The sequence below is a fragment of the Convolutriloba macropyga genome, unplaced genomic scaffold (genome assembly GCF_964194025.1).
Source record: "Convolutriloba macropyga unplaced genomic scaffold, txConMacr16.3 SCAFFOLD_1626, whole genome shotgun sequence".
Lineage (NCBI taxonomy): Eukaryota > Metazoa > Xenacoelomorpha > Acoela > Convolutidae > Convolutriloba > Convolutriloba macropyga.
The window spans coordinates 18,454-43,057 of record NW_027449193.1 but is presented as its reverse complement, the minus strand read 5'-3'; the positions used below and the strand labels follow the sequence as shown (position 1 = coordinate 43,057).

Sequence of the window (24,604 nt, the reverse complement as noted above, 5' to 3'; positions counted from 1 at the left end):
ACATCAAACTTACATTTTTTGTTGAAAATATTATGCGAAAAACGACATTTGGAAAAAAATTGTTTTACTAAAACAATATTATTTCAAAAAAAAATTAAATTAAAAATTTTTACAAAAAAACTTCCAGAACTGAAAAAAGGAAAAACAGAAAAGTAAAAAACAACAAAATTCACATTTTTTGTTAAATACATAATGAAAAAAACGGCATTTTTGAAAAAAAATGTTTTAGAAAACAACATTTTTTAAGAAAAAGAAATAATTCAATAAAAAATTTTAAAAATTCAAAAACTGAAAAAATAGAAATATAAAAAACAAAAATAGCATTTTTTGGTAAAAACTTTATGTAAAAAACGACATTTTTGAAAGATATATTATTCTAGTAAAACTTGTTTTTGCAAAAAAAATTATTTAAATTAAGAATTTTACATAAAAAACTTCAAAAACAGAAAAAAGGAAAAATAGAAAAACAAAATACATTACAAATTGCTTTTTTTGTTAAAAACCTTATGTAAAAAACGGCATTTTTGAAAGAAAAATTATTCTAGTAAAACTTGTTTGTTCAAAAAAAAATTAAATTTTACATAAAAAAATTCGAAAGCAGAAAAAAAAGGAAAAATAGAAAAATAAAAAAACAACACAAGTTGCATTTTTTGTTAAAAACCTTATGTAAAAAACGGCTTTTTTGAGAGAAAAATTATTCTAGTAAAACTTGTTTTTTCAAAAAAAAATTATTTAAAACTAAAATTTTACATTAAAAAATCCAAAAACAGAAAAAAGGAAAAACAAAAACAACAAAAGTTGCATTTTTCGTTAAAAACCTTATGTAAAAAACGACATTTTTGAAAAAAAATTATTCTAGTAAAACTTGTTTTTTCAAAAAGGAAATTAATTGAATTTCATATTTTACATTAAAAAATTCAAAAACAGAAAAAAGGAAAAATAGAAAAATAAAAAACAACACAAGTTGCATTTTTGTTAAAAACCTTATGTAAAAAACGGCATTTTTGAAAGAACTTTCTCTAGTAAAACAAAATTTTTCGAAAAAAAAAAATTTTAAACTTTTACATAAAAAAATTCAAAAACAGAAAAAAAAGGAAACATAAAAAAATAAAAAACAACACAAGTTGCATATTTTGTTTAAAACCTTATGTAAAAAACGGCACTTTTGAAAGAAAAATTATTCTAGTAAAACTTTGTTTTTTCAAAAAAAAATTAATTAAATTTAAATTTTTACATAAAAAAATTAAAAAACAGAAAAAAAAGGAAAAATAAAAAATTAAAAAAAAAATAAAGATTTACATTTTTGTTTAAAAACAGTGTGTAAAACACAACAATTTATTTTAAAAAAATCATTTTAGTAAGAAAAGATTTTCATTTAAAAAAAATGATTCAATTCAAAACTTCACAATAAAATATTTAAAAAACTGACAAATGGAAAAATGAAAAGAGAAACCTTTTGCAAAAAAACGACTTTTTTGAAAAAATGGGATAGTAAAAGAATATTTTTTTCAAAACAGTAAAAATTATGCAAAAGGTTTTCATTTTTTTTTTAAAAAAAACTGTAAATTCTATACTTAACGATTTGTATGAGTATCTATTTCTAAAAATTCCTGCCAAAAATTCTTTTAATTGACCAGGTAATCTATTATCAAAGGCAGCACGCTTATTGCAATATTCTGATGGGAAGAATTGCTGCTGGAGTTTGCTTCGAAATTATCACTGTAATCGCTTTGCATCATCCAGTATCAGCTGCCGGGAGTTCATTGCAGAAGCCAAAAATACCCGCGTTTTTGAAAAAACATTTTTATGAAAACAAGCCTTTTTCGTCGTTAACCGCCATTTTTGAGAAAAAAAAACATAATACAAAAACAGGCATTTTTTGACATAAATTTTCAGCTTTTTCTGAGTGTAAAAAGAGAATATTACAAATTAAACAGTCAATTAGTCACCTCAGGAAATAATAATTTTTGGATATGAAATTATACAGGAAATACAAACAGATAATCAGTCAAAGAAATAACTTCTCAGCCTGTTATTTTAGTTACTATACAACTCAGCAGCTCGTCTCAATTTGCACGATGGAGGACACATGTTGTCTTCGTTTTCATCACCATCTGAATTTTAACTTCCCACTCTTTCAGGGTTATTGACAGCAGGAGCCCTTCTCTTGACAGTCTTTTGTGTACAAGACGCTGGTTGCTCAGATTTGAGGGACGTTTTTTCAGATATTTTTTCACTTGCTTCATTAGATAAAATATGATCTTGGTAATCTGTATAATCATTGAGTACAGTACTAAGGATGGTTCTGGCAGACTTGATTGAAGTATTTTTAACACTCGATGCTCCCTGTACTTCTTTCAATGCATCTGGTCCAGTGTCTGTAGAAAAACACGCAAAAGGGACTGCCTGGTCAGATTTTTTGTTGTCTAACTTGGGATCAAGTGCTTTCTCTTCTTCTATAATTGCGATAATACTCCCTGTCAATGACCCATTTTCCCACTCGTCACAATCCCGATCAGGTTTCTGCTCCTGCAAATTGTCATACTCGTCAGAAACACACCAGAGAAATTTAAGTTCTCTCTCCTCCTCAAAAAATCCTAATTGATTTTCATACATTGGTCTATAGGACAACTCATAATCACAAAATTTTGCACGGACTGATCTGCTCAGTTCCATGTTGTCTGAGACTTGTAAAGTTTTGTTTTCGATGTGGTTCTCGTAGAAGTCTACAGTTGTCTGTTTGTATGGAACAGAGACTTCTGGCAAATTCTCGATTGCAATAATGAAGACTAGAAGCTGGCTCGGAATGGAGAATGGAGGTTCAGCTACCCAGCCGAAGCACGTCTTCTTCTCCTTTATAATTGCTACATCATCATTGAAATCGGGGAAGAAGAAGTGGGCCTTAAGATTTTTGTTCAATTTCACAGATTTGATATTCGTTATTCCAGCCTTTTTTAGGTAACGACGGTTGAACTCCTAAATAAATTGAAAATACAGATATTGAAAAAAAACTTTCTCTCTGAAGAAATAATATGCTATTTGCGAATGAGTACGATGATTATAATAGCCCATTGTTCTTTTTTTTGGTCTGTTTCCATATTTTATAACAGAGGTGACTTACCTGGAATGGGAAATAGGAAGATGTCCTAGAGATGAAGAATCTCCACTGAAAGGTTTATGACTGAAAACTTAGGTTTGTAGGAAAAGGAGATTAAAATTGTCTCCGAAAAAAATGAAAAAGTCTAACTATAGCTAAGTTGTTGAAGAGAACGAAAATAAGCGCAATGAGTTGAATTTTTGTTTGTGCACTACAATAAAAAATGACATCATTATGACGCAATAGTGACGTAATTATTACAATACTATGAGTAAGACCTCAAGCACGTGAGCTGTGCATGCTTTGATAAAATAGGAATAATATCGTAAGTAGTAAGGATTATTTTTTGTTCACATGAGTTCAGTGACCCCATACAATACATAGGTATCCCTAATTGCAGCAATCAAATGACGTAGCTGGAGTAAATTTTGTTCCAAAGAGGTCAGTGGCCCTCTTACAAAAAATGATCACGTAATTGATCTTAATTGAGAAGATAGTAGGAAGTAAAACTCAGTAGGACGTAGAACTTTTAACGATTAATTCTGTACAATAGCAAAAAATTCGTGACAAATTTGTACTCATTAAACCTATATCGATCACCTGAGAAGATTCGTCTTTACAAAAGATGATCTCAAAAGTTGATGTTTTAAGGTCACTAAATAATTGGATTGTTGATAAGAAATTAGAGAAAAACGGATGATTGCAAGATTGTCAAATTTTTGATATATTTTACATAAAAATTTAATAAAATTTTGTTATTTTGGTTACAATTTGGGTATTTTTTGACAAGATTTCGCTATTTTGTGGTAAAAATGGGTATTTTTGGCAAGACTTGTATCTCTGTGTGGCAACTATTGGGATATTTTTACTAGGACTGGGTTCCTTTTCGCAGGAATTAGGTATTTTTGGCAAAAATTTTGTAGATTTTGGTAATAAATGGGTATTTTTGCTATGAATTGTGTAACTCATGACTAGAAACAGATATTCTTGGGCTAGAATTGCTTTTTTTTGGCAACAGTTTGATATTTTTGGGTAACATTTGGGTGTTTTTGACAATAATTGGATATTTTGAGCCACGAATTAGGTATTTTTGGTAAAATTTGTTTTTTTTTTTGGGTCAGAATTGGGTATTTTTTGGGAAAATATGGGAATTTTTTGATAAGAATTGGGTATTTTTTGGTCAGAATTGGGTATTTTTTGTTAAGAATTGGGTGTTTTTTGGGAAAAGTTGGGTATTTTTGGGAAGAATTGGGTATTATTTGGGCAGGTTTGGGTATTTTTTGGTCAGAATTGGTTATTTTTCGGGAAGAATTGGGTATTTTTACCAATAATTGGGTATTTTTTGACAACGATTGGCTATTTTTGGACAAGAATTGGGTGTTTTTGCCAAGAATTGGGTATTTTTTTGCCAAGAATTTGGTATTTTTTGGTATGAAATGGGTTTTTTCATTTTTTCAAGAATAGGGTATTTTTTACAAGAATTGAGTATTTTTTACCAAAAACTTTTTTTGGTTTCAAGTTTCAGAAACTAAAACTTCAAAAAATACAAATTTGTCCTCTTTTCACGACTTTTAAATTATGCCCATTGGACTCTGCGTTAAAAATTACGCTATAAAGATGTACTGTAACAAACAATTCCAAAAAGAAAATAATTTGAGGTTTCAGAAGCTGAAACTTCAGAAAAAACCAAAAAGTGTAACTTCTAGGAGTTAAAGAAGTCACTATCAAATGCTTTGTTTAAAAACAGCATATAGAGAGTTGATATAGCATACCATTCTCGATAAAACTTTTTTGTAGTTTGAGGTTTGAGAAACTAAAACTACAAAAAACCCAAACCCATAATCTATAATTGACCGTGAAATTACCACCATTGAACTTCACTTCGAAAAACACCCTCTAAAGTTGTACTGTAGTATACATTTTCGACCAAAAAAAAATTTTTAGTTTGAGGTTTCAGAATCTGAAACTACAAAAAAAACAAAAAAATTTTCAGTGATGGTTTTCTGTGTTTTAGTATTTTTCATTGAAATCTGTGTGAAAAAATTTCAACCGATTATTAGAACAACTTTATATACAATTTTTTTTAACGGTTTCGGGTTTTTGAAACTGAAACTACCGAGAAAAAAAACAGAAACTACCAAAAGAAAATGCCAAAAAATCGGTTTCTTGCATGCTTTCACATCATGAGTAAAAAAAATTGAAAAAATTAAATTTTCAAAAAAACTTTTAAGAAGCTTTTGCGAAAAAAGTTTGAAAGTGAAAGTTCCGCAGATATAATTTATTAAGTAGATAAGATTAGCTGAAGTGCATTAGAGCGGATGCATTTCCCTGGGGTAATTAAGATAATTACCCCTGGGTAATTACGATGAGATGACAGGTCTATTGTTCTCACTCTCTTTTTTAGGTACGTCTTTGGAAAATTGATGAAAGTAGGCTATAGGTAATCTTTATACATAGGTACGTCCTTTTACCCCCCCCCCCCCCCCCCCCCCAGGTCTGCTTACATATAACTACTCACATTTTTGATAATCTTCGATTTAACTTTCATCAATTTTTGCTGAAAATATGATAAAAATGTTAACAAAAGACTCGTTGGTTCAAAGATAACAGGGAATTGATGAACTGCTTCAACCAACTGTTTTGGCTATATTTCCAGCTAAATAATTGAAAATCAGCATTTTATAAACAAAATCGCATCAAATGTGCATATTTGGGCAGTTTTATCCAGTTTAACCAGCAGTGACACAAAAACAGTAGAGACATAAAAACTGCTGGAACAATCTGCTGGAAAATGCGTACTCAGATATAGGTATGTTGTACCTCCAGTTCCTAGGAAAGTATTATCTTTTTGTGGTCTTTCTCTAATTCAAACCAATATTTAAAAAAGGCATAGTTTTATTTTTGACTTTAATAAATTTATGTTTTTTATTTGCCAAAAACTTATTGCGCAATGTTTTAGAGCAGGTGCATTTTTCTACAGCCACGCAGCGATAGCAACACCAGTTTTCGCTCAATCGTTGATTTTTGCATTGAAATTAATAGGAGGTCAAATTTGAGTTCAATTAATTTCCAATTAATTATTGATTTGTTATTGAGCAAGCTATTAACGGAAAGTGCCGATCGCTTTCAGTTGATACCTAAGGGTTTTTCGGCAATATAAATCGATAAGTACCCAAAATGCATCTTTTTTATGTATTGACATTTTTTATCGCGTCTATATAACAACAGGAGTAAAGCTCGGTGTACAAAAACTAGTAGTCATCAATTCCGATGTTAAAAAGATTATAACTGAAATAAAACAAAATTGTGAGAAGACGTCAACAATTCCCTTTAGCATTAAAGATGGCTTGTGAACTTTTCAAAGTTTTTAATTCTACATGCAATTCATTTTGATGATGATGATAGTCAGGACGTGAAAAAAATGCAAACAGTAAATAAATTTTAGAATTTTTTTGTTAAGATAGGCGTTCAACGATAAGAAAACTAAATAAATTGAAACCTTTTTTGTTAAGAAAGGTGTTCAACAATTAGACGATTTGTTGCGAGATTAAAACTGCAAAAACTTTTAGGGCTGAAAGGTTTCATAATAATAAAGTTGCAAACGCAGAAAAACCATCAAAGCATATATATCACATGACAAAGTGGACACAAAGCGAAGCTCTATCAAATAGAATGTTACAACTGTTGGTGGGAAATTCTCCACAAAGGAGGTCTCTTATTTTCTGAAGACAATAAAACTGTTTGTTCAGTCATTCGCCGTGACGAAATACAAGGATTGGGATAGCTGGACGAAGGGAGTTCAACTCGCCAACTGGAAGAGGATGGATAGCGTCAGGGTGAGCGTTGAGGGGGGATCAAACGGTTAAGATTAAGAACAGTCCTTCACACAATGAAATTGTCTTTGAAAATAGTTTCGGCCAATCGCATACTATAAGATTGGTAAGGTGTAAGGCTCTTAAGAGAGCTGCTCAGCCAATTAATGCCTTCTGAGCGCTGCCTGTTTATCCCGTTTTTGAGGACAAAAAATGTCATGAAAAAAGACCACAGGACTTATATAATTGCTACAAACTTCATTTGAGAGAAATTAAAAAAGAACTGACCCGAGTTTAATCTGAATTTATGATAGTTGTTGTTTTTAATCGTTTAGGGTGGGAGAGGGGTAAAGAGCATATTACAGTTGACAGGGGGTGGAGGGTTTTAAAGCAATCACTGCCCTGCACGTGAATTATCCCTATGCGTAAAAGTGTGCCAAGTCAGCAAACATAATGCTGCATGTGATGATTGGTAATGGGTCAATTTATTTTCTTTTTGCTCCCCCACGACCCCCTCAAAATTATTTAGTAGAATAAAGTCACATGTCATGCATTCGAAACTCGATGTGCCAACTGCTCTCCATTTGATCAAAATGCGAATCAACCTAATAACATTATAGTTGCTAATGCGCTTTAGACATTCAAATGCAATAAATTTAAAGCATGCAGTTCAAGACACTTTCTATAGCGACGCATTAATTTTCTCACCTGTTTTGAAACGAGAAATCCATATCGCGCTGCAGAAACACAATTCCCAACCTCAATTCATTGCGTTCAAGTAATTATTACCAAAAAAACATGGGTTTACGAAACACGTGTACATATAGAACGTATAAATAGTTTAATTAGTTCATGTATTATCATATTATGACGGTTAATCACGTCTTGATTTATTCGTAAAAGATTCTGAACTGTGTTTACGTTGACACATCTTCGGTTTGTTACCCGGCTTACCTGTGCGGATAAGAAAATGATGAGATTATGCAAATTTTGGATCTATTCTGTTTCCCCCCTGCTTAGTGGGCTTATATTTTTTACGCCCCCAGGCGCGTACGTGTTATTTTTTTTACATAGTAACGTGCTATATAACAACATTTACAGCTGGGGGCGCAAGAAACACTGAGGATGCGGGGGGCAAAACAGAATAGATCCCAAATTTTAATGTAAATTTAGTTGATTGAAAACACCTGGCGAAGTGATGAATGGTGTGAAAGTCAAACTAACGAGGCTGTTGATTAAGGAAGGCACGTTATGTGATGAGTTGAGAGCGGGATCCGCCAGACGATTCAGCACAGCTTCGTCCTCATCCCCGAGTCTGTCCTCGGCTGGGGGCATGCTCGACGAGCGATTCTCACTCGGGTACGATTTACTCAGACCCCTCGACTCACGACTCTGTCCGTCGAGTGACTCTCGGCTGCCTCGTATCCTCCGTCTCACTGGCAGTCGGGGGTCATTTGGGTCCATGGTGGGTGGGGGGTACTCACCAGGGTACATTGCTATGGATCTGGAAGAGCCTCTGAAGTCCTCTTGCGAAGAGTACCTAGAAGGAATTCACAATTATTATAGGATTACATCATAGGGAACTGCAAAACTGAACGGTTGTCCGTCAAATGAAATTTTTAAACTCGGAACTCTTAAATTGTACGCGTATTGACATCTCGTAACTTAATCATTTCAAAAAACAATTGCCAGTCTGGAGATACAGGGAATCTTTCCAAGTATGGTGAACAAACCAAAGACCAAATAATAAAACTTTGCAGAGGACACGCTATTGTTTTGAAGCTGTTTAAAATAGTTTGGTTTAGTATACCAGATTACCAATTATGCCGAGTTCACCATACGCTGAACTTTCTGCACATGTAACAAGCAGTTAATCCATAATACAGCAAATTGTAATAAACCAGGCACGAGAGAATCATTATTCAAAGCATTTTAAACATAACCAACTAACGTCGAGCGAATTGCTCGCAAACGACCGGCGAGTGGTGGTCTTAGGTAGTAGCTAGCTGGGGCTTAGGGATCCTAGCACTAGAGGGAGTGAGCGGAGTCGGGGTAGTGGTCAAGGGATGAGGGGGTGGGGTAGGGTTGTGATGGCTGAACTAGGGGGATTCAAATTGACAGGTGGAGGAGGGTATAGAATCTGAATATTTAGGGTGGAGGTTTTGCCCTATTCACAATTCCACAATTGTTCCTAGAATCTATCTTCAGAGAAAACTACTGGACTGGATAGTAACTTCACAAACCTTCTACTCTTAACTAGACTAAAGGTTTATACCAGGCCCTCCGTTCAAGTCCTAACGAAAGTATATTCAGGCGCTATAGAACTGTAGTCAATTGCCAAAATTAATGATCATTTTAGAAAATGTTTGTAATGCCTCTCTATGTTATATGATATTTTAGCTTCTAAGAAGTGTTTTATCAAATGAAATAAATTGGTGACTCTAAGATTGAGAATTATACCAGGTCCTCAATTCATTTTCTAATTAATCGATCAACCAATATGCTTAAAACAAATAGTAAATGTCGTGAAAAGCTCGTCGGTGTTGACTCCACAACCCAACCAGGCGAGTATTAACCAAATTGATAGAACTTCAAGACATTGCCCATCAGGTACTTCAGGTTACTGCAGACCTTTTTAATTGTCTACTTGGTTCACCATTCCATACTACATGGGTTAACTTAACTTGCCAAGCCTTCTACGAGAAGGCAGGCCTACTCTCAGAGTGGCTTCACTATGCGGTCTCTTAGAAAGAGCTTGGCCGATTAATACTCTCAGAAATCAATTGTCTTGATGTTGTCCGGGATTCGATGCTGTCCTCCAGTTCGTTAACCTAACTTAACCTAATTATTGATTGGTTGATCACTACTTTACTAGTCACCAAACTAATATAAATCCAATAAATTGAAGCTAGATTGAGTATGATTTCAGATCCTTAGAGATGTATTGTGAAGTTACTTAAGTTGTACAATTACGCTGTTGATTAACAGAAAACCGAAAAAAACGATTAAGTCTTACCCAGTCCTAATTATTACAGGCTATGGTTCCGTCGGAACAACTAGTTACAAATGCCTATGAGTGCCAAGTATCGAAGCGTTTAGCAAATACCTACTAGATAACAGTTTAAGCTCTACTAAGCTAAAAGAAAAGGTCTAAAAAGAGAAAGTAGTTGAAAATTTGCTAAGTTAATTTAACGAAAAGTATAGTTACCACAGTATACTAGTTCAAGCAATTATTACAATTTTCAGTACCACGACAGAGATCTGTTAACTCACTCGTATAATGAAATTTACTCCGCAATTCCGATTATCACGACAATATAATTATTTTCAGACTGACTTTGGTTACAAAAATTGGCTAAAATTGAGCCGTATATATACTGCTTATCTATGTTTGGTTATCATAGTTTAGTCCTATTTTTACCAAATGTTCCGAATCTTTGTGTGAAAAATGCCTTTTTGGGAAAAGTTTTCAGAATGTCAATCATGACTTTGATAACCTAGGCCCCAAATTTGGGTTTCTAATCCAATATTACGTGAGTGAGAATTTCGGTGTTCAATCTATGATATAATCTTTATCAGAGTCAATATTTACTTATTCAACCGTTCTCATCAGTTTAAAATTCTTCACCATTATTATCTTTGTACAGTTTCAAATTTAGAATACGCTTTTGTGTTGAGAATAATTCAAGGTCAGTATTAATTTTGTTCTTTTCCGAAAAACGCTTAAGTTTAGCTTTCCATTCCTACATCCCACCCATCCGGACTAAACTATTCTCCTGAATAGTACAATACAGTGAAATTAGTAACAATTAAAAGTTTATAAAAGCACCATCACCATATTTTGGTACGACAGTTTCTTTTTAATCAGCGTTTGTCTCCTCATTTCGTATTCTCTCAACCAAGTTCAGTCTCTCGTCAAATTGCATGTCAGTTCCGATATCTCGTTGATCATCGTTGGACAAACTGTGAATATGTTTTGTGGTATTTTTGGACTTGTAACACTGCTTCGCTGCCCAGACAGCCAAAAGGACAAATGCAAGACACCATAAAGAGAAACCAAGCAGACCAAACAGCTCTTTAAATGTATACAGTGTTGACCCATGGCGAAAGGATTTGAAGTTGTTTTCCTCAAAGAGTTGCTGATGGATTTTGTCTACCATCTCACTGACTAATTCAGGCATGACATCAAGCGTAGGGACATCCTTGAGTGCCGATCTGATTTTATGCAACATCAAATTCCGACTCTCTTCTGTAGGAGTGACTGCTGGAATGCTCGTGATGTTGAAAGCGATATCCAGTAGTTCGGGAGTTGTGATTGTTGTTATTAGTCCACTGTGTTGAAGACAATATGCTGGATCGGGCAACATGACCAGTCCATTCTTCGGGTGAACGGTTTTCCATCGCAGGGGGGTGTACTAGGCAACTTTTACAGGCTGGTACACGGTTTGAAAACTTTCTGCCCCCACTGTACGTTATGGTATAAGGAAATTGTTGATCTTCTGCCGCGTTGAGGAGGTACATAGAGTTCCCAAGGTAGATTGCTGTCGGTAAAATTGGCAATTCGGTTACTTCTCGTGTGCAAGTCTTCAAAGCAGCTACCTCGTGATTGTATAGGAGTGAAGTCAAGCAGAGTTGATCTTGCGCGCTCATTAACGCTACTGGCTTGGTGCAAAGTATCAGCAATTGTGTCCCCAAACAAGACAGATATTCCTCACTCTTCATTTCGGCATAGCTTTCTTCTCGCCTTGATACGATCAAATAGTTTCTTTCTAATTTTAGAGTTGCAGCCGTCGTTGTGTTCTTGATTGGTTGTGGCAGAAGGATTGCTTTGTACGCATCGTGAGTTGGTTCACCACTGCATACTGGCACCTCCATTGTGATTAACAGTCCGTGTGGATTGGAAAAAACATTTCTCACTAAGGGCAGGCTGTAAAGTAAACTTGAGTGGTCGTATGGTATAGAACACTTTTTATCTCCCAGCTTCAGAGTTGTAATTATTTTCCGTAAATCCTCGTAGGGTACTAGTGCGGCTGGCAGTATTCCCTTGGATAGCACTCCAATGCTTGTAATAAATATATTTCTCTCTTCCGTCAAATATAGTGTTTGTACTTGTAACTCGCTGTGCATAGCATTGAGAGTTCATGATACGTTGTGAATTGCACTTTGGGCGCGAATGGCATACATAAAAACATCAGACCTTCGATGATCACAGGCTTGGGCTTGTTCCATTTCTTCCATTGTTTTTTGAAGCACCTCCAGGTTTGTTTGCAGAATCTCAAAGTTATCCTTTGAGTAGTTTACCACTTTTCGTGTGTCTCAATGAAGCCTCAAACTACTGCTGGCCGTGACCTGAATAGACTCTCTTTCTTCGTTGTGCAGGTGAACCATTCTTGATTCCAAATAGTGCAGTCGTCATTCCAATTGTTCCATCTTTCGCTCAGCATTTTCGCACACACCAAAAATTGTAGAGTAGTCTACAGCCTGCTTTTTCCAGTAAGGGTTCTAAAGTTATCGCCGTCGCAGCTCCCATTGCAAACAGCCGTGGTTATCGTCTCTGTCGCTGAAGAGTGATAGTCTGGTTTACAAAAGATGTTACTTCTTTGACAAGCTTTGTCTTCTCTCTCTCTGCTCTTTCGTATTCTATCTGAATAGATGAGATTATTCCGTCAAAGTGGTGCTGTAATAGTGCGCTTATTTCTGGGTTGTTGCAAAACTGGGAGCTCTTCCATGTTTTCTGTTCCAATTGTTGAAGTATTGAAGAGAATTTATAAATTGGTCGGAGATCCACGTTCAACAGCTTTGGAAGTGGGACTGCGATTTCCACAGTCAGATATTAGTTGGCCAATGAAACTGGAGTTTGAGGTTGAAAAAGAACATGCGCAGTAGTTCGTGCACTCTCCGATGTTTGCTGTCGCACCGCAAGTATTGATATAAATATCAGAAAATTGTACATTTAAACATTATTATGGTTAATTACTGCGCTAAACCTAGATAGCATTTTTCTGTAATAGAAAGGATGCTACATTCTCTAATAATTCCCCCCAAATTCGCTGAGATTTATTTGAGCTAATTAGCTCTTTTCATAATACCGGTGATATATTAACTTACAAGATCAATTTTTTATGGTGCTATTTAAATATGTTTTACGATCGTCCCATTCTTAAATAAAAATTTCGGCTCATCTTTTGATCTTTACAATTTTTTAGGCAATGCTATATAGAGAAACTTAATCACGTTTCTTTTTTTATTTTTTAAACATAAAGAATATATATATATATATATATATATAAATATGTTTAAAAAATAAAAAAAAGAAACGTGATTAAGTTTCTCTATATAGCATTGCCTAAAAAATTGTAAAGATCAAAAGATGAGCCGAAATTTTTATTTAGGGTGGGGACGATCGTAAAACATATTTAAATAGCACCATAAAAAACGATCTTGTAAGTTAATATATCACCGGTATTATGAAAAGAGCTAATTAGCTCAAATAAATCTCAGCGAATTTGGGGGGAATTATTAGAGAATGTAGCACTCTTTCTATTACAGAAAAATGCTATCTAGGTTTAGCGCAGTAATTAACCATAATAATGTTTAGATGTACAATTTTCTGATATTTTTATCAATACTTGCGGTGCGACAGCAAACATCGGAGAGTGCACGAACTACTGCGCATATTCTCTTTCAACCTCAAACTCCAGTTTCAATGGCCGACTAATATCTGACTGTGGAAATCGCAGTCCCACTTCCAAAGCCTTCCCACAACCAAAAACCTTTGCAGAAATTTTGCGAACCAAAACTGACGAAACAGTAAATTCCATCGCTAAAACACGAGAAAGACGCGCAGAGAAGTACCCAAAACGATTCGGAATCGACGACGAATAAAAAGAAGAATATATATATTTTATTCGTCGTCGATTCCGAATCGTTTTGGGTACTTCTCTGCGCGTCTTTCTCGTGTTTTAGCGATGGAATTTACTGTTTCGTCAGTTTTGGTTCGCAAAAGTTCTGCAAAGGTTTTTGGTTTTCGCATTTCCCTCTTTGCGCTTGCAGGTGTTAACTGTGTTTCACTGAGGTCCCTCAAGACAATTTTTGGCTTGTGTGGTCGTTGGGGCAGTGGTGTAGAGTCAATCTCTTTAGCTGGGCTTACAAAAGGGGTCTGGTTCTCTTGTGTTTTGCTTGTTCCGGAGTGATCGGATCTGCCGGTATGTTAGTCTTAGTGGGCCTTTTAGTTGAATGTTCTCGCTCTGCAAAGAGATCGCAGAAAAATTCTTCATCCTCGTCCATCCATTTGAAGGGACTCTCTTGTTTGGGTCATCTTGATGTAATTTCTGGGGTAAAAGTTTTATTGATTTCTTCAATGTGAACTTCCTGGTCATACGTTTTTTGGCGGTTGGGCCATTCCGCCTGATGAGATGATCTTGTTTCCATTCTGGGTAACTCGTCTTCTTCCTTCACAGGCTTCAATCGATTGTAGTGGACTATCTGCCAGTTTTGCAGTTTGTGTCTTTTGAGATTTTATAATTGACTTCTGAGGTCCTTTTGATGATGTTATATGCTCCAATCCAGGGAAGAAAAAACTTCCTTAATTTTGCTTTTTGGGGTGCTAAAAACCAAACTTTCTCTCCTGGCTTTAGTTCCTCTCCAAAGACGTTTTTCTGGTACAAATCTTTTTGTCTTCCTTGTTTGTGGCCAAGTGTCTCTCTGGCATTCATATGTGTTTCCCTGAACTGTTCATTGAGCCATCTTGTGAATTCGTAGTTGGCAATTTCGTGACCAGGTTCTTTTGGGAGTAGCAGGTCAATCGGGTATTTGCATTTTTGTCCGAACACAAGTGAGAATGGAGTCTGTCTTGTTGTTTTGTGTACGGTCGAATTATAGACGAAGTTGAGATAGGTAATCATTTGATCCCAGCTACTTGGATTGTTTGCGCAGTTGCGACGTTCTACCATGCTGTTTCCCTGCGGGTGATATGGAGATGTTCTTGTCTTCTCTATTCCAAAAATTTTGCACACTTCTAGTAGTAGTTCGCTGCAGAAGTTTGCTCCTTGATCGGTGTGAAGGCAATCAGGTGCTCCAAACGTCAAAACCCAGTTCTCCACAATTGCTCTAGCAACATCTTCGGCCGTAGTTCTTTCTAAGGGAACGCAAACCACGTATTTCGTGAAATAGTCTGTCAATACGAGTATGTACTTTGCACCGCTTGCCTTTGCTCGGGTAACAGGTCCCAAGATATCTGCTGCCACTTTGTTGAATCGGATCCCAACGTTGAATTTCTGGAGAGGGGCTATTCGTTTCTTTCCAGCGGTACTTCGTGCTTGACACAGTGTGCAGTTCTCACATTTTCGTTCAATGTCTTTTCTCAAATTTGGCCACCAAAACCTCTGTCTTGCCCTGTCCAAGGTCTTTTGAAAAGAAAAATGGCCTCCACTGAGTTTTGAATCGTGAAGTTGTTCCAAAACTGTCTCTCTGAGTCCCTGCGGTACTACAAGTTGTTTTTGGGTTGTATTGCTTCCTTCCACATGCCACTTCCCGTACAGCACGCCATCAGTCAGTTCCATCTGGTCCCAGAGACCCCAAATCGCTACTGCATCTTCTTGTGCTATTGCGTTTGCCTTCTTGATTTTTAAGTCTCTCTGCAGATTTTGGTCTGGATGTTTCTCAGCGTTTGCCCATTGCAAGATGAAACGTAAGCAGGGATCGTTTCTTTGAGTCAGCCTAAGTGAATTTACCTCTTCTTGAAATTGGATACTCATTGGTTCGTTCGCGTCCTCGGCTGTAACTAAGTTAATTCTTCCGAGGGCGTCTTCCAAAGAGTTAGCAGATGGGCAACTTCTAAACATAACCAGTCTCTCAGCTTCGGTTAGCTCAGGTGTGATGCTACACTGTCTTGACAGTCCATCTGCCTTCCCGTGCTTGTCTCCTGGTCTATGTACTACTTGAAAATCGAATTCTTGCAGTCTTTGAAGCATCCTGAATATCATCCCGTCATTGTTTTGTCTTAATAACCACTGTAGCGATGCATGATCTGTTCTGATCACAAATTGAGTTCCCCAAATGTAAGGCTTAAACCATTTCATCGACTGAACGACTGATAAGGCTTCTCTTTTTGTTGTTGAGTAACGACATTCTGCTGGCGTCAAAACTCTGCTAGCGAAAGCCACTGGGTATTCTACTCCATCGACAATATTCGAGAGTAATGCCCCTAGACTGTTGTCACTTGCATCCGTGTCCACGATAAAAGGAGAGTTGTAGTCCGGATGTTTGAGTACTGAGCTATCAATCAAAGCCTCTTTCAATTTCTCGAACGCATTATGGCTTTCAAGGTTCCAAGTGAAACGGCTGTTCTTTTTTGTTATCTGGTGAAGAGGTTTCGCAATACCAGCAAAGTCTTTGATGAAACGTCTGTAGTAACTGCAAAATCCAATAAAAGATCTAACTTCGGTAACGTTTTCGGGTCGTTTCCAGTCCCGTACTGCAATGAGTTTGTTTTCATCTGGTGCAATTCCCTCTGGGCTCAGTTTGTATCCTATATAGGTTACGGCTTTTTGAAAGAGGCGACCTTTCTTGGGTTTGAGTTTATGAGTGGCCTGGCGAAGAGCGTGAAAAACGAGGCGCATGTGTTTTTCGTGTTCCTCCACATTCCTACTAAACACCAGAACGTCGTCCAAGAAGATGAGGACAAATGAGAAAAGATATTCATTGAAGATGCTTGTCATAAGTCGCTGGAAGGTTTCCGGTGCATTGCAAAGTCCAAATGGAAGTCTGAGGTACTCGTAGTGTCCACCATCGGGAGTGACGAACGCGGTTTTTGGTATAGCACTCTCAGCTAATGGGACTTGCCAATATCCAGAAGCTAGGTCGAGGCTTGAGAAAATCGTTGCTCCGTTCAGATGATCCAGTATCTGGTCAATTCGCGGAAGGGGAAAAGCGTCTTTCTTTGTTATATCATTTAGTCGTCTGAGAACTGTGCACATTCGATTGCTCCCATCCTTCTTGTTAACGAGAACCATTGGTGCACTGTACGGGTTTTTTGATGGTCGGATAATGTTTCGTGCCAGCATGTCCTCAATCTCCTTCTTAGCCACAGTGATCTTTCCCGGTGCAAGTCTATGGGGGTGGAAGCTTGTTGGGCAGCGTATCACCTGTGTCAATTTCATGCTGAACCAAGTGTATCTGTCCAAGTTCGTTGTCGTTCATTGCAAACACATCTCTGAACTCTCTTAGCAGTGTTCTTCTGTCGTCTGTTTGTTGGTTAATATCTGGAATTGCTAAAGAACAAATCTGTTCTAACTCTTCATCGCATAAAAGGGTTAGGTTTTTTTCTGCAGTTACACCGTGCTGTGATTCTTCCGTTGTTTCGATTTGATCAGGACCGGATTCTGCTTCCGTCTCACAAAGATGTACTCGACTGGGGACTTCAGGTTTATAGGCAAATTGCAAATTTACAACATTGCTTTCTTTCTCCATCATCAGCTGCTTAGAATGGAAGTCGATTGATACTTTTTTCTCCTCCATCACCTGGGTTCTAAGTATCCAAGGCACGTCTGTGTTTGGGGTCACCAAGAGATCGGCTTTCACTTTAACCCCGGTGTCGAAAGTTATTTCGCCAGTGAAAACGCCAAGTATTTCGAAAGGATCATTGTTGGCCGAAAGAGCTTGTTCTCGGAATGGTCCGAGTTTGGAACGCTGTTCGTACTATGAGTAAGCTTCTTCTGATAGGATGTACACATTGCTCCCAGTATCCACTAACGCTTTGTATTTTCGTCCGTCAAGATCAACCATCACGTAGACTGTAGGTCCAAAGACTGCTTCGGCTTGAACTTTGTTGATACTGCTCACTTGCTCTGAGTTCGCTCTCTGTAAAATGCTTTTCACGATCGGTTGTCTATCGGTGTCCAAGTTTGCGGATATACCCGGTTGTATTGTTCCTTTCTGTGGACACTGATTTGACAAGTGCCCAAACTCGCGGCAATTATAGCACTGCATCGCAGACGTTCTGGGTCGAAAGCCTTCCGCTCTTCCCGGAATTGTGCTCTGAAATCTGGATTGACTTGATTCGGATAGAAATCTTGCTTGGGTCTCAAGAATCTTCTCCATGATCTGTGTATGTCGCTCTTGCTGCTCTAGCATCTTATTGAAGCTTCTGGTCTGAAACTCGATCATTTGATTGAAACCCGATGACAGACTGGTGTTAAGTGCTCTAAAGTCAGCTCTTACTGACTCATCATGATCTTATTCACCCTTTGTCCATCTCACATGTCCGTTTCTTCGTCCCCGCAGTGGACTAGATTCCGCTTTACTGATGGCCTCTAGAGCAATGGCCCGCTGTGTAGCTGCATTGAAGCTTCCCGGTTCTTCCTTCAGGAATGTATATCTGATTTCGCTGTCCAACAGTCCGTCCATAAAGGCATCTTTGTTAGCTTCCTGTCGTCCCGCAACATCAAGATGAGCATTGGCTGCCTCTTCTAACTTACGAACTCGCCTTGAGAACTCTTGGATTGACTGATTTAAATTGCTGAAGATTTTTGAATTCGGTGCGGGCACTCCTTGCGTTCGGAAAGTCGCCGATTCTGTTGTTAAGGGCGTTCAGAACTCTCGCTATGGTCGGGGCTGGTTGTCCTTGCACTTGTTGAAAGTAATGATTGGGGAGATTGTGATACTCATCTAACGCATAACTGTTCAAACACGTGGGTATGACTTCGCGTTGTCTCCGCTCATCCCAATTATTGGCATTTGACATGGATTCGAAGTGTCGAACCCACCTTTCGAAACTCTCGAAGTCGCGGCTAGGGTATCGGAGGGGGGTGAGAAGGGATGGTGTTACGACTATTTGCTGCTGATTGTTCGCCTGGTTCTGTTGTTGCTGTTGCTGGTTGTTTGGTTCGTTGTTCATTTTTGGTAATTGAAGTAATTTTCGATGTAAAACCAAATGACACTGAAAAAAGTATATAGATGAGTTTTAACTTTGGAACGTATTCCAAAGATCTAATTCATCGGTTCTCTCAAATTCTAACTTTTCTTTTTTTTGTAAAATGCAAAACCGCCTTCTAATCAGAAGAATCCCTCTGTGGTTGCCAATATAGAATCTGAATATTTAGGGTGGAGGTTTTGCCCTATTCACAATTCCACAATTGTTCCTAGAATCTATCTTCAGAGAAAACTACTGGACTGGATAGTAACTTCACAAACCTTCTACTCTTAACTAGACTAAAGGTTTATACCAGGCCCTCCGTTCAAGTCCTAACGAAAGTATATTCAGGCGCTATAGAACTGTAGTCAATTGCCAAAATTAATAATCATTTTAGAAAATGTTTGTAATGCCTCTCTATGTTATATGATATTTTAGCTTCTAAGAAGTGTTTTATCAAATGAAATAAATTGGTGACTCAATAAGATTGAGAATTATACCAGTTCCTCAATTCATTTTCTAATTAATCGATCAACCAATATGCTTAAAACAAATAGTAAATGTCGTGAAAAGCTCGTCGGTGTTGACTCCACAACCCAACCAGACCGGTATTAAACAAATTGATAGAACTTCAAGACATTGCCCATCAGGTACTTCAGGTTACTGCAGACCTTTTTAATTGTCTACTTGGTTCACCATTCCATGCTACATGGGTTAACTTAACTTGCCAAGTCTTCTACAAGAGTGCCAAGTATCGAAGCGTTTAGCAAATACCTACTAGATAACAGTTTAAGCTCTACTAAGCTAAAAGAAAAGGTCTAAAAAGAGAAAGTAGTTGAAAATTTGCTAAGTTAATTTAACGAAAAGTATAGTTAACACAGTATACTAGTTCAAGCAATTATTACAATTTTCAGTACCACGACAGAGATCTGTTAACTCACTCGTATAATGAAATTTACTCCGCAATTCCGATTATCACGACAATATAATTATTTTCAGACTGACTTTGGTTACAAAAATTGGCTAAAATTGAGCCGTATATATACTGCTTATCTATGTTTGGTTATCATAGTTTAGTCCTATTTTTACCAAATCATCCGAATCTTTGTGTGAAAAATGCCTTTTTGGGAAAAGTTTTCAGGTCAATCATGACTTTGATAACCTAGGCCCCAAATTTGGGTTTCTAATCCAATATTACGTGAGTGAGAATTTTGATGTTCAATCTATGATATAATCTTTATCAGAGTCAATATTTACTTATTTAACCGTTCTCATCAGTTTAAAATTCTTCACCATTATTATCTTTGTACAGTTTCAAATTTAGAATTCGCTTTTGTTGGGAATAATTCAAGGTCAGTTTTAATTTGGTTCTTTTCCGAAAAACGCTGAAGTTTAGCTTTCCATTCCTACAGAGGGTACACTGAAGAGTGTTGTAGTGGAGGCGGTGGCGGGGGGTGACTGAGGAGTAAGGGTGATTGGTCACTGAAGGGAGGGAGTCAAACTTTTGGGATTAGGAGTCGCCCTTCACACTATGATTTTTTCTCCAAAGCAATTTCAGTGAATCACATAATCAGAGTCTAGTAAGCCGAAAGGCTCTGAGAGAATTTAATGCCTTTCGGACGCTGCTTGTCTATCCGTTTTTAAGGACGAAAGTTTCAATGGCTCAGACAAAACTTCGGTCAAGAGAAAAATTGCATAAAAACTACAGGGCTAATTTTATTGCTACAAACTTTGTTTGAGAGCAATTAATTATCGACTGTTTGTCATTCGTTTATTTTCAAGTTTTTGAAGGACATAATACAATCTACAACACACTCAACTTATTTGCTTTGTATGAAAAACTTTGTGGTCTAAAATGAAAACCCGTAAATTGAACTTATTTCAAAAATTGGCATGCATTGGAGGTTCAGTATCGCAGTTTAGATTATTCTTTTGACTAATCAACATATCTTTAGAGTTGTTATAGTTCATTCGATGTCATCCCAACTGAATTACATCTGCAAAACCATGTTTATCGAACTAAAATTACTTGATCTTAGTGTTTTGTACAAATTAACAACAGTGTAATCTGCATTAAAATTATAATTGACAATTAAGTCTTTCGAATAGACTTTCCAGAGGAACAAGATAGCACGAAAAATTAGGGGACGTTAAACAGATCCGTTTCCTTAAAAGACAACCGGTTTCATAGTTCTTGGCATATAATAGGCATATTGCATGACAATTTTGACTAGAAACAAACCTCGATTAACGCAATAAACCTGCTATCCACTATATGCGAACCTCTAAGGCAGCTCGAGCGAATGTTTCACTGCACCAGATACTGAAGAGCGTCCACGTGACGTGCTTGTTTGAACGTCAATTTTTACTTAATTAAGATCATTATTTTCATTGTTTCAGTCTTTTTTAAGACCACTTCGTGGCATGTATTTACGAGGTGAACTGTAAGCTTTTGAACTTTCGAAATTTTGACCGTTAAATGCTGAGTAACTTTTAGGACACTCTGTATGTGTTTGAGATTTGAACAGGTCGGAGGGCTCGCTCGGGTCGAGGTTTTGGTCACGCTGCATAAACCCTTCATGGTTGCTATAAGGCTATACACAATTCTTACAGCATACAGCAATTATAGCACGTCTCAGTTTTAATTACACATCGATGCCTCTCCATTTCTTGGAAAAATTTTTCTGTAACTCATCAGACTGCTAACCTGGAAGATGCGTACATGGGTGCCATGTGGCGTGGTCTCCCCCGAGGGTAGTAGCCATAAGCAGCGTGTGCAGGCATGGAGCGATATTGCGAAGGGTGTCTGAAAGGCATCCGCCCTTGGGTCGGTGGTCCCGGGTGGCGGGGATTGCGTGGGTGGTAGCCGTAGGGAACTCCCCGGCTCCTCCCTCGCATCATTGCAAACTCGGCTGGATGTGCGGGCATTCCCGGGTGGCCGGCATACGACAAGCTGGCCCAATCTGTGCCAGGTGGGAGATAGCGACGGTGTTCTGGGGTAGCAGGTACTGAGCAACTGTAGCCTCCTGATGATCGTGGCATGGCACCCAGTTCTAGACCTGAAGTCAAACACGCAACTCCACAAACACCATCTATGCCAGATGAATAATGTTCTGTTTGCGCTTAAAGGTCACAAGAAAAGATTCGAATATCCACTTGATGTAGGTCATGATTAATAGGGAGTTAGCAAAACGGTAATTTTGTTACTATGAAGTCTATGAAGTCAATGATAATAATTCTGCCATAAACTTGCCAAGAAGAAATTTGGAAAGAAGGAGAGAAATCTATTCGGTAAACTTTTGGAATGTGTGAAATTTGCAAACCTGTAGTGTGAAGGGAGGAATTGCTTCCTGCTGGTTGTATGTTTGCTCCAGTTGTGTTGGTAGTCGAGGAATCTTCCGATGTGCCACCTTGAAGGCTGGATCTTCTGTTTGGCTGTTCATGCTCGTAGTTATCTATATCCAATACATCCAATATCAGCGCATACAATTGTACAGCACCACACATTATGCACTCCCACTACCACCAAATGTATTAGTTCACAAATTCACCAGTGTGCAGTAAAGTTATTAGTTTATTTTGTGAGCTTTCAAAGAGAAATCAACTGATCGTTAGTTTATAACTCAGATGAAACAATATTCGGAAGATTACTTAACGTGTCAGATCACAGACCGCCACTCTAAAAGATCGTTTCCAGTTTAAAACTTCCCTTGATACGTCTATATTGTGGGGAAAAGTAACCCAGGTTCAGGTCCCAGACGGAATTGACCTCGGATCAAACCCAAGTCGAGATCCTGCACGGTTTTTTCTAGACCCAAATTATACGTCTGGATGATCTCATCGGAGGTCATTTCGGTCCGTGAGCTCAACCTGGGATACAAAGAAACATAATTTGAACCTGAAGAGTTTTGTTTGTGAAAAGAACCGCGATCAGTCCTGCGCTGACCATCTTCAAGGTCATCGTCCACGTGGTGTGACCGATGTGACCTTTCACTCTCTGACGAAAGAGTGGCCGCGTGTTCGCTGTTATCAGGAGAGACGTACTCCTGGAGGTTAGATGATCCGAACTGCTCATCGCTCATTTGACCTTGACTGGGAGGTACATTTGGCATCAAGAATTTCCGCCTGGTGTGTCTGTTCAGCAGCTCTACCTTGTGCAGAATCATCTGATGAGTGTTGTCTGCAGGGTAGCACCCAGGAGGATGTCTCAGCCCGGATCCATGAATCATCCCGTGACCTCTAAAGTGCCGGTTGAGAGATCCAGGTGGTTCCATGTAGTACTGATGAGGCAGCATGTGCTGTGGTGGTCGCATTCCAAGAGGATGGTGGGGATGATGGTGCATGTAAGGCATTGAGTAAGGGTCATTGGGATCATACGGGGACATCATATGACCAGCTCCTCCTCTGCCTCGCCTTGCCATCCGAAAGTCAGGAGGCATTGTTGGGTACCCCGGCATCATACCCTCTCGTCCAGGGGATCGTAAATGATGTGCTGGCGACCTCAATTGGTTAGCAGATCCTTTTCTAGAGCCTACTGGTCGCTGGCCTGGTGTATCTCTTAAGCTGCTACTGGAAAGCTTACTTGGAAGAGTGTGCGATGTGTTGGCGTCATTTACTGACAAACCAGCCTCAGTTCCCACCTGGGCTAAGTTTCCGGTCTCATTTTGCTTCGCGTGATTGGTTTATAGGCAAATTGCAAATTTACAACATTGCTTTCTTTCTCCATCATCAGCTGCTTAGAATGGAAGTCGATTGATACTTTTTTCTCCTCCATCACCTGGGTTCTAAGTATCCAAGGCACGTCTGTGTTTGGGGTCACCAAGAGATCGGCTTTCACTTTAACCCCGGTGTCGAAAGTTATTTCGCCAGTGAAAACGCCAAGTATTTCGAAAGGAATATTGTTGGCCGAAAGAGCTTCTTCTCGGAATGGTCCGAGTTTGGAACGCTGTTCGTACTATGAGTAAGCTTCTTCTGATAGGATGTACACATTGCTCCCAGTATCCACTAACGCTTTGTATTTTCGTCCGTCAAGATCAACCATCACGTAGACTGTAGGTCCAAAGACTGCTTCGGCTTGAACTTTGTTGATACTGCTCACTTGCTCTGAGTTCGCTCTCTGTAAAATGCTTTTCACGATCGGTTGTCTATCGGTGTCCAAGTTTGCGGATATACCCGGTTGTATTGTTCCTTTCTGTGGACACTGATTTGACAAGTGCCCAAACTCGCGGCAATTATAGCACTGCATCGCAGACGTTCTGGGTCGAAAGCCTTCCGCTCTTCCCGGAATTGTGCTCTGAAATCTGGATTGACTTGATTCGGATAGAAATCTTGCTTGGGTCTCAAGAATCTTCTCCATGATCTGTGTATGTCGCTCTTGCTGCTCTAGCATCTTATTGAAGCTTCTGGTCTGAAACTCGATCATTTGATTGAAACCCGATGACAGACTGGTGTTAAGTGCTCTAAAGTCAGCTCTTACTGACTCATCATGATCTTATTCACCCTTTGTCCATCTCACATGTCCGTTTCTTCGTCCCCGCAGTGGACTAGATTCCGCTTTACTGATGGCCTCTAGAGCAATGGCCCGCTGTGTAGCTGCATTGAAGCTTCCCGGTTCTTCCTTCAGGAATGTATATCTGATTTCGCTGTCCAACAGTCCGTCCATAAAGGCATCTTTGTTAGCTTCCTGTCGTCCCGCAACATCAAGATGAGCATTGGCTGCCTCTTCTAACTTACGAACTCGCCTTGAGAACTCTTGGATTGACTGATTTAAATTGCTGAAGATTT

General features: G+C 38.1%; 1 protein-coding gene across 1 annotated transcript; it reads right to left on the bottom strand.

Moving 5' to 3' along the window:
* Nucleotides 1-2,121: 2,121 nt before the first annotated feature.
* Nucleotides 2,122-24,482, bottom strand: LOC142354850 (uncharacterized). The gene is made up of 10 exons (XM_075407206.1): nucleotides 24,336-24,482; nucleotides 23,859-24,227; nucleotides 23,529-23,774; nucleotides 22,719-23,487; nucleotides 22,144-22,275; nucleotides 21,528-21,879; nucleotides 8,134-8,449; nucleotides 7,618-7,646; nucleotides 3,122-3,146; nucleotides 2,122-2,529 (listed from the first exon to the last, which is right to left on the bottom strand). The coding sequence occupies exons 1-10, from the start codon at nucleotides 24,480-24,482 to the stop codon at nucleotides 2,122-2,124; spliced, it is 2,793 nt and encodes a 930-aa protein (XP_075263321.1).
* Between the last annotated feature and the right edge of the window lie 122 nt (nucleotides 24,483-24,604).

Bases quoted from the DNA above. Each gene is read 5' to 3' on its own strand.
- LOC142354850 (XM_075407206.1), bottom strand. From the start codon at position 24,482: ATGGACGGACTGTTGGACAGCGAAATCAGATATACATTCCTGAAGGAA. The intron at 23,775-23,858 runs GTTGATCTTGAC...GCTTACTCATAG, and splicing joins GACCTACAGTCTACGTGATG to TACGAACAGCGTTCCAAACT. The intron at 2,530-3,121 runs GTAAGTCACCTC...GACAATTTGCAG, and splicing joins CTTCCTATTTCCCATTCCAG to GAGCAGAAACCTGATCGGGA.